We start from the raw sequence: 14024 nt of genomic DNA, 5'->3' as shown, positions 1-14024 counted from the left end.
CATTTACTGATTCTTCACCTGGAGACTCTAACAACATTCCAAATTTCAAGAGATTTGGGTAGCTAAAATTAAGGGGCTTGAAATCTGGTTAAAACTCCTCTGGCCTATATGACTTGACACCCAGAGCTGAACTGAAAAAAGTACAGAGGAATGAGAATTTATCAACTGTCAGGGTCACAGCAGACATCAGTATTGGGAGTATATGCAGGTAATAAAGTTAAGTCAAGAAGCAAATCTGGGCTGAAGGAACAAACGAAAAACAAATAAGCAAAACGTCAATGGAGTTGAAATTAACTCAGAATTTAGGAAGAATATCATGAACCAAGAAGCAAATAAGGGAGAAAAATGCAAGGAAAGGACATCATGGTGTTGGGAGACTGGAAGACTGGAGGAATGGGAGGGAGAAATGCTTGTATAAGTGCTACTATCTGTGTGGGAAGGTTCCTTTCACAGCTCTCACTACTATGGCAGCAGCTGGGAAGAGAAAAAAACTGATCAGAGCTCTACTTGAAGACACAGGGATGCCAGGAAGTAGGTAAATGGCTAGTGTGTAGTAAATAGTTTTGGATTTAGAGACTAGTCTTGGTACAGAGAGAGTCTGAGTATGGCAGTAAAGCCAGTGGGTATATAGATTACTCAGTAAGAGAAGACTTGAGTGCTAGAAGTGAGAGGGGCTAGAAGGCCATAGGTCTCTTTTCTCTGTGTCACGATTTTTGGTATGTGGAGATAGGTTCATGGATATTTTTTGGTCAGGTTTCATGTCTTATTTCCTCTATTATTTCCACATATGGTTCATGAGTATGAGAGAGTGATGAAGATAGTTATTAGATAAGAACCAATTGCTTACGCTAGGTGAGCTCTGTTCCCGAAGGAAAGGCCCGGTGAGGTCAGGGAGAGGCACTGGGTAATCTTACACAATACTCTGGAAACACATGAAAGCTGAAATGAGTTGTTACTTCTGATTAAGCTATTTTTACTCTCCTCCTACCCTGGTAAAACACCAATCCAAGTAGAAGCAGTAGCGACATTAGGAGGAAATGGCCACTCTATCTTAAGAGTTTGTGATTGATATGGAGGGGGAAGCTGGATTTTGTGTAATGAGCACTTTATATCTTAGGAGAACAGATTACAGAATCCAGAGAAAGGATAGGTAGGTGCCCATAGCTTATTCTATGGGGGAAGTCAGTACAAGAGAAATGAGATTTTTTTCATGATTGAAACACAATTCCTAAGAGGAAGAAAAGGAATATGGTTTAAAAGATCAATATGGATGGACAAGAAATAAATTAAACAACTCAACACTTTGATAAGAAATGTAAAGCAGATGAAAACAAGGACATGTAACAGGATGAATAAGAAAGTGTAGTAGTGCTCTGTGGCAGCAGTCCTAAAGGTCACGAGAGACTGAGGCTAATGATAAATGCTTAAGGAAACAAAAAGGCTTTTAAAAAAGGATGAGCAGGACATATGTAATGACAAGCATGAGCAGAATATGTAATACAGATAATGTCAAATACTACAGTTGGGTTAAAAAACATCAACTGTTCAAGTACAAGATGGGGAAGGCATGATTAGAAAACAGACCATGTGAAAATAACATGGAGTTTTTATTGTAATACAAGTTCAATGTACATCAATGGTGTGACATGGCAGGTAAAAACAAAACAACAGCACTATTTTCATCTTAACCTATATTGGAGGCAGCTAGATTGCTCAGCAGACAGAGCACTAGGCCTGGTGTAAGGAAACCCAAGTTCAAATTCAACCTCAGACTGTTCCTGGGCAGGTCACTTAATTTCTGTTTGCTTCAGTTTCCTCAACTGTAAAATGGGCATACTAACAGCAACTACCTCTCAGGGTTGTTGTGAAGATCAAATGATATAATACATTTGTAAAATACTTACCACAGGGCCTGGCACATAGCAAATGCTTAATAAATGCCTGTTTCCTTCCTCCCTTCCTGGATTAATAGAATCATACCATCTAGAATAAGGGAAATGATAGTCTCATTACATTCTCCTTTTGTCTAAAGAACTGTCTTAACTTCTACCAAACCCGTTTTTTAGGAAAAATACTGGCTAACAAGATTGTATTCTGAGAACGATGCCCAGGACAGTGAGGGGCTTGAACCCATACCAAATCAGGATAGGCTGAAGGAACAGAAGATGTTTAGCCTAGAAAAGAGAAGACTTGGGGGAGACATGATAGCAGTCTTCAAGTATTCAAAAGACTGTTATGTTGGAAGAAGGATTAGAGCCGTTCTGTTTGGCCCCAGAAGGCAGAACTAGGAACAGTAGACTGAAGTTGCAAAAGAGGAATATTTAAGCTTGATGTAAACACTTTCTAATAAAAGTTCTATAAAAATAAAAATGGGCTGATTTAGGAGGCAGTATGTGTTCCTTCCTCATGATTGTGTGTGTTCAAGCAGAACTTGGAAGTACTCCTTGGTTGAGATATTGTACAGGGGATGATTTTTTTTGGGGGGGTGAGTGAGGCAATCAGGGTTAAGTGACTTGCCCAAGGTCACACAGCGAGTAAGTGTCAAGTGTCATGTGTCTGAGTTTGGATTTGAACTCAGGTCCTCTTGACTTCAGGGATAGTGCCCTATTCACTGCTCCACCTAGCTGCCCCATGGGGGATGATTTTTAAGGCACAGTTTGGACTAACCTGTAGGTTCCCTTTCAACTTTATGAGTCTGATTTTTGTGTGTGTGTGTGATTTACAAATTTCTCAGCGGGCCAAATAGCCAGGCCTGCTGGACAATTTAGAAATGGAGAAGCAAGTGGCCTTTACAAGAAAACTGATACTTGTTACACTTTGTTGTCATTTATTTTTTTAACATGTTTTTTCAGGAACAAAATGTAAAACCTGGAAAAAATTTGTAATTACTGTTTTTACTCTCCTAATTACTAGGAATGCAAGTTAGACAGTATTTTTCAAAGCATAGTCCAGGGATCAATTTCATAAGAATAGTTATTCCATGTTATTTTCAGGCCGCAACTGTGTAGTATTAATGTTAATAATAACATGACATATTTAAAAGTTTCAAAAGCACTTTTACAAGGATTATATAATTTTGCTTTCATTTGGTGTAAGTTAGACTATCTCACCCATGTGGTGTTTTCCAATTCTAAGACTGTGATTCTATGATACAGTTTAAGCATTAGTCAAGGTTCTTAGGATTTATTTGGAGGTTGCACTTTAAGTTGTATTTACAACTCTACAGTACTTTGTCTACTATGCCACAAAAACTTCTTCAGCCTGGAGGCTCATTTTACCTCTGGACTACTTTCTCACGTTGGAAGTACCCTATGCCCCTGTGGCTTCTCCCTCTGACTGGCTGGTTTCTTTCAAGATTCTAACCTTGCCTCTTTCGGGCTACTTCTACAACTCACACTGCAACTAAGTTCCCAAAGGGTAGCTAACTACTACTCTCCTTTGTGCAATCCTGAGGGCCATAGGATTTTCTAATACTATCATTGATGATCCCCCACCAGTCTGCTTCCCACTGATTATCAGCCAGGCCTAATTAGTTTTTAGAAAAAGTATTTACTAGGTAGATTGTAACAAAGACAACTGTTACAAAAATTATCACCCCAAACCAGGGGTACATTCTCCTCTGGTATACATAAGGTACCTGAGGAGAGTGGGCTCAAAATTATGGTAAAATGGTAGTAAGGCACAGGGACAGAGAGCATGTGTGCTAAAGGGCAATTTATACCTCCTAGCTACTAGAAGTCTTTTTCTTTCTTTGTGGAATCCTCACTTCATACTTCCCTTTAGTAGGGTATTTCTCTATTTGAGGGTTGGTGTACTTTTAGAATCTTGAAACTGCCTTTCTTTCATTTACTTAGTTGATCCCTGAGTCTCTCAGCTCTGGAAACAGATGCTGCTGTTAAGCCATCGCTACTCTAGGGATACTACTATGGATTCAGGTGAACAATGCTAATAGCTTTGGCAGACATTGCTACCAAGAGTATTTCCAGATCTTCCAACTTTTTAAAGTTCATGAAGTTTTGATTTGGTCAATTTCATCTCTGGATATTCAGTTGCCTTTTTTGGTGAGACCTGTTTGTCCTCAGTATGTCTCTCTTTAATCCCAGCTGGCTGCAGTTTCCTACTAGTATGGTCTGTCTGGTAATATGGTAATGGGAGAAGAAAGATGGATGCTTCTCCTCCCCCCCAAGAGCAATTTTTTCTCTTGAGCCTGGAATTCTCAGCTCCCAAATGTGCCTACCTTTTCCACTCCAATGAGTAAAACTCCAAACTAGCTTGCTGTTTTTATGTGTAACTCAAGAAGAGTAAATAACTTGATCTTTAAGCAGATAAAAGGTATTTCTTGTACAGTGTCAACTTTCTTTAACTTATGATCCCAAACCCCAATGATCCTTTGAAACTGACTAAACACTTATTAACACCTAATTTTTGGACTGATTCAGTTAAGATGTCTGGACTTTCTGGGATTCAGTGAGGTGAGAACAGACCTCTGTACTTACATTTGCTTCCTCTATACTATCTCTCCTTGGAATTTTACTCATTCACTTCATCTTTACATCAATGACTCCTTTCCTTAGAGGTCCAATCAATTAACCAATAAGTATTTATTAAGTGCTTACTATGTGCCAGGTGCTGAGAATAAAAATATAATGGATGAAACAACTCTTCCTCAAAGGAGTTTAGAGTTCCATATTTTCAATAATTCTAACTGGTGGCTAGATACCTCTACTTGAACGGCTTTCTGGTACTTCAAATTAAATATGTCTAAAGCAGAATTTATAATTTTATTCCCTGATACCTACATCTTCTCCTCACTCATCTATTATTACTGATGACACCACCACCCTCCTAGTCAACAAGGACTAATCTTGTAATCTCTTACTTTTCTTTAGATGTGTAGGGTGGTGTAGAGGGTTGGGTCAATAAGGAACTAAATCCTATTGATTTTTTACCTATGCATTTTCTCTTATATCTCTTCATTTCTTCTACATAGCAATTAGCCTACTTCAGGCCTGGAAGAGAGAATTCTATATGAAACTGTGAATGTCCATTTCACAACACTTTCCTAAAAAAACATATAATTAATTCTACAGAGATTATATTTATAACTGTCCTGCTTTTGAACTTCTTTCTATATTTTCTTATATGCATTTTAATAAGTTTTATAATGGCCTTTTTTGGGGGGAGGAGAGAATCACAATTGCTAACTGTGAACTGGTGAAAACTGGTTTGACTAGTAGGGATCAGTACTCCAGTAAGCATGTACACCAAGACTAATAAACCCATAGACTGGACCTAACCACTCCACCTCAAAAGCCTCTTGTTTAAGATAGTTAAAGAGTTAAGTTTGCTGCTCCTACTCCTCATTCCTCAATCCCAGGCAATTTATAACCTTATTTCACTGGCCCCAACTATACAAATATCTTCTTCTATGGATGACAGGGCAGTATTTTATTGGTGCCAGCTGACTAGTTGTCTAAAATTCTATGTAAGTTTGAGCCCCAAAAGACTTCGTGTCTTTGAATAGAGTACAAAAACCCACTGCTTGGTTTCCTGTCTGGAGCCCACTAAGGCAGGGCCACACACTAAGACTGTTCCCTGTGGTCCATAGGCCCTTTCCCTGATTGTGAATAGCCTTGTTAACTCCTCTCCCTGTGTTGTGTCAGTGCTCTTCACCTGAACTCTCCTGTACTATACTTTCCCTTTTTTTTTTTAAACCCTCCCTTCTCTTGTTCCTCTTCAAGCCCTCAGAACAGAACCAACCCACTCCTTGGACCTCTGTTTTTTCTTATTTAACTTCCTCAAGAAGACATTAAAATTCTAAAGGGACAATTGTTTCTTCTCTCCTTATTAAGAATGTTAGCACATCATTATACAGCTCCTCCCAATCAGCATCATGTCCAGGTCTTAGCACAGTGCCTGGCACATAGTAAGTGTTGAATAAATGCTTATTCACTTCCAACTGCTCAAATAAATGTACTTTTCCAGGTATTTATATTTCAAAGTTTCTTCTCAGCTCTGCTTTTTTCATCAGAAATGCTTGAAAGTGCTATAGTCATTAAAGGTCCATTTTCCCCCCTATATAGGAAAGTTATTCTTGGTTGTAAGTCTCTATCTTTTTGCCTTTTGGTATACTGTTTTTTCCAAGGTTTTCTCCTGATTATCATAGAAGCTGCCAAGTCTTGTGTGATCCTGACTGGTTCTGTTAACTCCTTTCTGGATGCTTGCAGTATTTTTTCTTTTGATGTAGAAGGTCTGGATTTTGGTTATGGCATTCCTGGGACTTTTCCTTTTGGAGTTTCTTTCAAGAAATGATTGATATATTCTATCTTTACTTTGCCCTCTGGTTTTAATAGCTCTGGATAGTTTTAATTTCTGATGTCTTGAACAACATGTCTACACTATTATTGTTCTTGAACAACAGTATTTTGAATCAGGACTCCGAAAGATTTTTTTTTAAGTAAGTTTTTATTGATGTCTTTTTTTTTTACATCATAATCTCTCCCAGTATCATTTCCTTAACCCCTCTCAGAAAGCCATCCTATATAACAAACGGCATCTTAAAGACAACAAAAGGAAAAAGAAAAAAAATCAGCTTAACTAATAAATACATTTAAAAAGTCTGGAAATATATGCAATGTACAACAATTGTGGACCTTCTAAAAGGGTGGAGGAGTGTCTTCTCATATCTTCTTTCAAACCATGCTTGATCCCTATAATTTTTCAACACTGACTTTTGATATTTTGGGCATTATTCTTTTCATTTACATTGTTGTAGTCATTATGTATGTCATTTTCTTGGTTCTGCTTACTTCATTTTGCATCAGTTCTTATATATCTTCTTCTATATTCATCATACATAGCACAGTACTATTCCATTACATTCACGTACCACAACTGGTTTTGGGGACAACTAGGTGGTGCAGTGGATAGAGGGCTGGGCCTGGAGTCAGAAAGACTCGGTTGTCTTTAAGTTTAAATCCAGCTTTACACAATTACTAGCTGTGTGACCTTGGGGAAATCACTTATCCCTTTCTGACTCAGTTTCTTCATCTGTCAAATGAGATGGAGAAGGAAGGAGTGACTCCACTCTAGTATATTTGCCAAGAAAACCTCAAATGGGGTCATGAAGAGTAGGACATGAATGAACAATCACAATTACCTTAGCCATTCCACTGTCAAGGGGCATTTATCTGTTTCCAGTTATCTGCTATCACAAAAAGTGCAACTATCAATATTCGGGTATATAGAGGGGCTTTCTTCTTATCAATGGTCTGGGGGCAGGTGGAGGGACGTAGTAATGGAATCTTGAGATCAAAAGATACAGATGTTTTGGTCACTTTATTTGAGTAATTCCAAAGTGCTGTCCAAAACAATTGTATTGATTCACAGCTCCACCAACAATGCACACTAGTGTACCAATCTTCTCTTAACCCCTCTAACACTATTTCCATCTTTTGTCATCTTCCCCAATTTGCAGGGTGTGAAGTGAAACCTCAGGGTTGTTTTGATTTGCACTTCTCTTATTATTCATGATTTGGAACATTCTTTCATATGGTTGTTAAAGAGTCTGTAGTTTTTCTTTTCTTCATATTCTTTGACAGCTTATCTGTTGGGGGGGGACAATTCTTAAATTCACATTCTTTGATCTGTTTTCAGGGCAGTTGTTTTTGAAATTATATATTATGTAACATACTTATATTTTTTAAGTCTTCTGACTTTAACTTTTTTTGCTGCTTCATGGAGTCACTGAATTCTGTTGGTTCTATTCTAGTTCTCAAAGAGTCCATTACTTGGGTGGGGTTTACCACTTCTAAGCTAATTTTAAGCTAATTATTGTCCTTCTAATTCTTTCCTCCAGAGACCTAATTTCATTTTTCCTTATTTCATTTCTTCTAGGTATTCAAGTGGTCTTTGTGGAAAATCCATTTTTTCTTTGCATCTCTGCTTGTAGTTATTATGGCACTATTATCTGCAATACTTTTTTTTTTTATAGTGGACAGTGCTTTTTTTGATTTATTCATCTTTATACAGTTTTAGTTCCTGGGCCAAGGCCAGGTTCTGATCCCTGTTGTATTTTTGGGCAATATGGTCTAGCCTTCAGTTCTCTGGGTTCTTATGTTGACTTCTACTTTCCAGGGGTTGGACCCTCTGGATTTTTGAGGTTCAGGATGCTGGCATCTTCAGAGCCTTCTCTGGCATCTCAAGACAGCAATGCTAGGTACCTGAAAGCCCCTCAGCTTGGAATGTACTGGGCACTGTGACACCATGTTTGTTGGCTGGATGCTGCCTGCTGTACCTCCTTGGGCTTTCGAGGTCCTCCTACCCTGGAGCTTTCTAAGAGAAGTACTTTTGGAAAGGGCTCAGCCATTGCTTTGGTCCATAGAGACTTGCAGGTTATCTGTGTACATGGTTTCTCTCATTTTAAGATGCGCTGAAGGTGTTGCAAGTGGAAAAAATTTAAGAAGCACTGGTCTGGAAGGCAAGCCTTATGTTGGCTTTGCTGGCATGCCCCCTTTCCTACTGACCTTGTGCTTTTGGTTAACTTTTCATGCAATTTTGGAGTGGATGGAAGAAATTAATTAATTTCTTTTCAGATTTCTTGATTATTATTCACTCTGGTGAACACGTCACAGTTTTGCTGGAGTAGGTAGGTTTATGGGAGCTGGGAGGCCTGTTTCCTGTTCAGGTGGCCATCTTGGTAGGAAATCCCTCAAACCCCTCCCCCACCACCATATTTTCTTCTCTAAACAGCGATAAAAGCCTCATGTCTGGTTTTCCTGTCTTCTATCTATCTCTTATTCCAAGGCACCACTCAAAGATGGCATTCCTTTGTTCCTTCCCACCCCCCCCTAAAAAGAGAATGGCTTCCCATCACCCACTAAATAAAGCATTAAAGCTTGATCTTGACATTCAAAATCCTCCATAATCTGCTCTTAACTTACCCATTCAGTTATATCTCATTATTATTATCTCACAGTATTTCCAGTCAACTTGGAATTCTATCTTCTGTTTTTATTATATCCTCTCCCCTCTTAATAATTTTGCTTATGTTATTTCCCATTCCTGGAATGCAATCCCTCTATCCCCATCTTTATCAGTTGAAGGCCCTCTCTCAATTCATAATCCACTTTTTCCATGAAGCATGCCCTGATCCCCCTTCTCTTCTCTCTTGTTCCTCCCCAAAAGAAAGTGATCTTTCCCACCTCAAATTTCTCACAGCACTTTTCCTTGCAATGACCTCATGTTCCGTTGTGTTAGAGTTACTCTCTAGATTAAAAGAGATCAGAGTCTGTGTAATATCTGGTATGTAAAATGGTCTGCTTCAGTAAGAAAGAGATTTATCCATACTAGGAGTCTTTAATCAAAGGCTCAATGTCAACTTGTCAGATATGTTGTAGCAGGGATTCTTTTCAGGTATAAGTTGGACTGCACAGTCTCTGAGGTCCCTTACACCTCTGAAACCAATCCTGTGATCCATAAGCCTTATATTCTCCATGTTTAGCATACTGTGGGCATTTAATACATATTTGTTGAATGAATTAACATACAAATAAGTCAAAGTAGTGAAGGAAGAGAAAAGTATGATATAAATCTTCATTTAAAGACAAATTTTATAAATAAAATATCTGGGAGGGTCAAGATAATGAAATCTACAACTGGCTCAACAAAGCAGTATCTCTAGTTATCCAGAATAGAACTGAATTAAAATACTTATAATATCAACTAGATTTATTCCTGGATAAGGAGGCATTTTTTTCCTCCACAAGGGATATTTTTTGAGCATTTGCCTTACTGAAAGAAAGGAGTCTTATTCAATTCTGTATTGTTGGTCAAACCTTTCTCAATATATGGACATATGTTTAAAAGTAAAAATAGGAATTTATTATTATTAAATAGGTAGCCCACAGATCTGAAGCGGCATGGTGAAATGAAAAGAGTGCTAGCTGTGGAGTCAGAAGTAAGCTGGTTCTTAATCTCACCCTGACCCTGCTTAGTTGTATGATGTTGCACAAGCCTCTCTGAGCTATAGGCATACCAATTTAACTTTATTTCATATTCCTCATCTGTAAAATGGAGATAGCAAAACTTGTAATATTACCTCACTGGTCTGTTGTGAGAAAAGCATTTTGCAAAACTCACAATGATATGTAAATATGAATTATTATCTTTATTGATTGAAATAATGAGGAATTATATTGGAAAAGATCCCTTTTTTGCTGTCGTTCAGTCATTTCAATCATGTCTGACTCTTTGTGATCCCATTTGGGGTTTTTTTAGAAAAGACATCACTACGTGGTTTGCTATTTCCTTCTCCAGCTCATTTTACAAATGAGGAAACTGAGGCAAACAGGCTATAAAGACTTGCCCATGATCACACACCTAGTGTCTGAGGCTGTACATGAACTCAGTAAGATGAGTCTTCCTGACTTCAGGCCTGGCACTCTTATCTGCTGTGCCACGTAGCTGGGAAAACACTAATATAGCACAAGAATATGGTTGTGTAATATACATTTGAATGTGGAAAAGAAAGGAAACTGTCAAAAAGAGATCGACTGTTCCCACACACTTACTTTCGCCACATGGCTATGAACGAATGTACAGATACAAATCCCGTCCTTTCGCCTCCTGCAGCATTGAACATGGGGGCTTTCCAATAGAATGGGCAGCCACATGCCTGAAAACACAAACAGAGAGGCAGTAAGCACATGAATGGAAAAAGAAGAGTCCTTTATGGGTTTTTGAGCTCAATTGCCCCATGGGCAAGAAGAATACTAGGAAAAAATAAAACCGAGGACACTCAGTTACTATAATCTTAGGTAGCAAATATGAGAACCCATTACAGTGGGAAAATTTTGTCAGACATATAAACCACCAATTTTATAAACAAAAAGGAAATATTTTTCTTACCTCCTCAGTTTCTTTTTCAGAATATTTCTTTCCTTTCCTGGCTAGCCTCTGGATTAACTCTAAAAATCTAGCCTTTGGCAGCTTCATCTAACTAAAGTCCAATATATAAGCCCCCTTCTTTGAAGGAAGAAAAACAGCAAGCCTCATTTCCTATTGTTGTCTACTCTCTCCTTACCCTAGCAGAGAAATAAAGTCAGTCCCTTTTCCTGAACAGCTTGTTGTTACATGGTTGCTGTTATATGCACCTCTCTCCATCCTTTGCCTGTTTTTTCACTAAGTCCAAGATAGGAGAAAAAGCCAGAAAAATTCAGGCTGGAAGGAATAGTTTTGGGTTTGTTAAAAGTACTACAATTTATATAAATGATCAAAGGTGAAAGTATAATACTAGCACATAAATCATATTAGCAAATTAGAAGCCATCACAAACAAGAAACTCTATATTGACAGACCATAAGAACTACTGAGAAGTGAAAAGAAATTACATTTAAGATATACTCCCCGCAAAGGAACTATGATCCTATATAGAAAGAGTATTCTAGGGCAACTAGTTGGTACAGTGGATTGAGTCTTGGGACTGTCAGGAAGACTCATCTTCCTGAGTTCAAATCTGGCCTCAGACACTTAGTAATTGGACAAGTTGCTTAACCTTATTTGCTTCAGTTTCCTCATCTGTAAAATGAGCTGGTGAAATAAATGGCAAACCATTCTAGGATCTGTGCCAAGAAAATCCTAAATGGGGTCACAAAGAGTCGGATATAACTGATAAACAAAACAACAACTCCCAAAGGGAAGAGTATCCATTTCTTTCTCCCCAGAATTCCCTTCTGTCATCTCTTCTTTTTTTTCCATTGACACTTCTCCTTAAAAGAAAGGTGACTTCCCCTGGCCAAGTATACTTGTTTCTTTCCTAGAGGGGGAAAAAAAAATACTGCTTTATTTCCTATCACCGACAACTACCTCTAGCTCATAGCAGAGAAATGCAGTCAGCTTCCAAGACTGGACAATTTTGTATACTCACAGCTTCATGTAAAACACACTTCCAAATCTGGAACTGTCTAGAGTGCCACACCTTATTAGTACAAAAAGACTGTGTTTGTCATTCATCCTAGAAATTAAAACCTGCTACTACATTATCTTTGATTCATGTGATAAAAACTATTTAGGAAAGTTGCTCATTTTGGAGATGTGATAAATCAGATTCATTTCAAGTCTATATGAAATGGCTTTTGACAGGAGGTTATCATTTTTAGCTTCTGCCCAAAGGTAAACATAATCAGATATCAGGTGTTCTTGATATATAGGTCAGTCACAAAGTCAGCTAAGATCATATGTCAGGTGCTCAGAATATGAAAAACAGGATAAAAGCAAAGTGAGGTAAATAGTGGATAAATAACAGAATCTCCCATCAGGATAACCAAATCAAGGCTTCAAAATATTGGGATTAGAGTGGAAATTCAAGATTTCTCCAAGTTCTCCAGGCATAACACTCTTTACTGATATCAAACAACATGGGGAAAATTAGCTTTACTTCCACTACAAAATGAAAGAAAAGTAGCTGAAAGGCCTTGAAGGTTTCATTTTAACTGTAATTTTTACGATCTGGAATTCAAGAATTGTGAACTTGGGGTTGATGAACATTAGTTTTAAAATATTTTGATAACTATATTTCAATACAACTGGCTTCCTCTGTAATCCTATACCGACTGCCAAAGGGACACAAAAAGATTAAGAATTCCTACAGCCTATAGTTAACTGTCTTCTTTGTGCTGTTTGTCTTTGTCTTTATGTGGCATTAACCTTTGGGCTTTTCCTTTTAATTGATGATTAGGGCATCTAGGACTTCTGATACACTTCCAATAACTGGATTTCATTCCTCATGGTTCTTTGTACTACAATTATTGTACAAGAGCTTTTAAGGGTCCAGGATAACTATCAGCATGATCAGGTTAACCGGCCATTTCCCATTTCGAGCCTGTGGCTAGTCATCAGAATCAGCAGCAATGCTGATAGCTTTCCCTTATGTTATTTACAGTATATTCTCCATAAGTGAGTAGTGTGGATTAATGTAGTGCATAGAGATCTGGGTTTGAGAGTTAGGAAGATCTGTATTCAAATCTTGCCTCTGACACATACCTGCAATGTGACAAGTAGCTTAATCTTTGTTTCCCTGGCAGTGCTCTAAGACAGAATTTGCAGAGCACATGATCTGCATTGGTAGAAGGAGATTCACTACTGTGAGAGCCTCAACCAACGAAGTTAACTGATCCAGTTAAAAGAAAAAAATCCCTAAACTGTATGTGCCAGCACATAGTAAGCGCTACATAAATTAGCTATTGTTATTATTGCTATTTTTACAATGGCTTCCTGTCCCTCAACCCACTTTCCCAGTCAAAATGGAAGCTATCAGATGACAGTTATTTGTCTTTAATTTTATGACTTATTTGTCATTTGTTGTCATTTTCTTTTTGATTGATTATACTTTGCTGAGAATAATTTGGCTTCTATGTACTTTTAAGTTTTAAACTTCCTAATTGGTCTTCCTGTCTCAAGTCTCGTTTCATGTCTCTTATTCATCCTTCACATAACTCTCAAAGTGATTTTCCTAACATTCAAGTCTGGCCTTGCCTGTCCCCTATTCAATAAACACTAACATCTCCCTATTGCCTCTGAGATCATATATCAGCTCCTCCATTTAGCTTTTAAAACTCTTCACAACCTAGTCTCAACTTACCTTTATAATATTAATATACAATATTCTCATACCTGGCCTCTATACTCTAGCCAAATTTCGTCCAACTTTTTAAGACCATGACCACAAAAACTCCATTTCAGGTTTTACTGGCAACTAAGGTGGTTTGCCACTTCCTTCTCCAGCTTATTTTACGGGTGAGAAAACTGAGACAAACAGGGTTAAATGAGTTGCCAGGGTCACACAGCTAGTAAATGTCTGAGGCCAGATTTGAACACAGGAAGAATAGTACTCCTGACTCCAGGCCTGGCACTCTATCCACTGCACCTCCTAGCATCCATGCACCATGCTAACTGGAGAGCTTGTTTTACAAACAGTGAGCCCTAACCACCTGACCATGCCATTTTCCTACCATGTTGCTGCTGTC

At 38.1% G+C, this 14024-nt stretch overlaps 1 protein-coding gene across 1 annotated transcript in view; it reads right to left on the bottom strand.

Moving 5' to 3' along the window:
* Window positions 1-14024, bottom strand: part of PPP2R3A (protein phosphatase 2 regulatory subunit B''alpha) — a 135748-nt gene that overhangs the window by 92779 nt on the left and 28945 nt on the right. Inside the window, 1 exon segment of the mRNA XM_020986095.2 lies at window positions 10572-10675. Coding sequence (XP_020841754.1) covers window positions 10572-10675 — 104 coding nt within the window.

This window comes from Phascolarctos cinereus, unplaced genomic scaffold (genome assembly GCF_003287225.1).
Source record: "Phascolarctos cinereus isolate Bilbo 61053 unplaced genomic scaffold, phaCin_HiC Scaffold_726;HRSCAF=1367, whole genome shotgun sequence".
In the NCBI taxonomy this organism is placed as follows: domain Eukaryota; kingdom Metazoa; phylum Chordata; class Mammalia; order Diprotodontia; family Phascolarctidae; genus Phascolarctos; species Phascolarctos cinereus.
The sequence above is the reverse complement of the archived record's forward strand: the minus strand, read 5'-3'. Positions and strand labels throughout refer to the sequence as shown.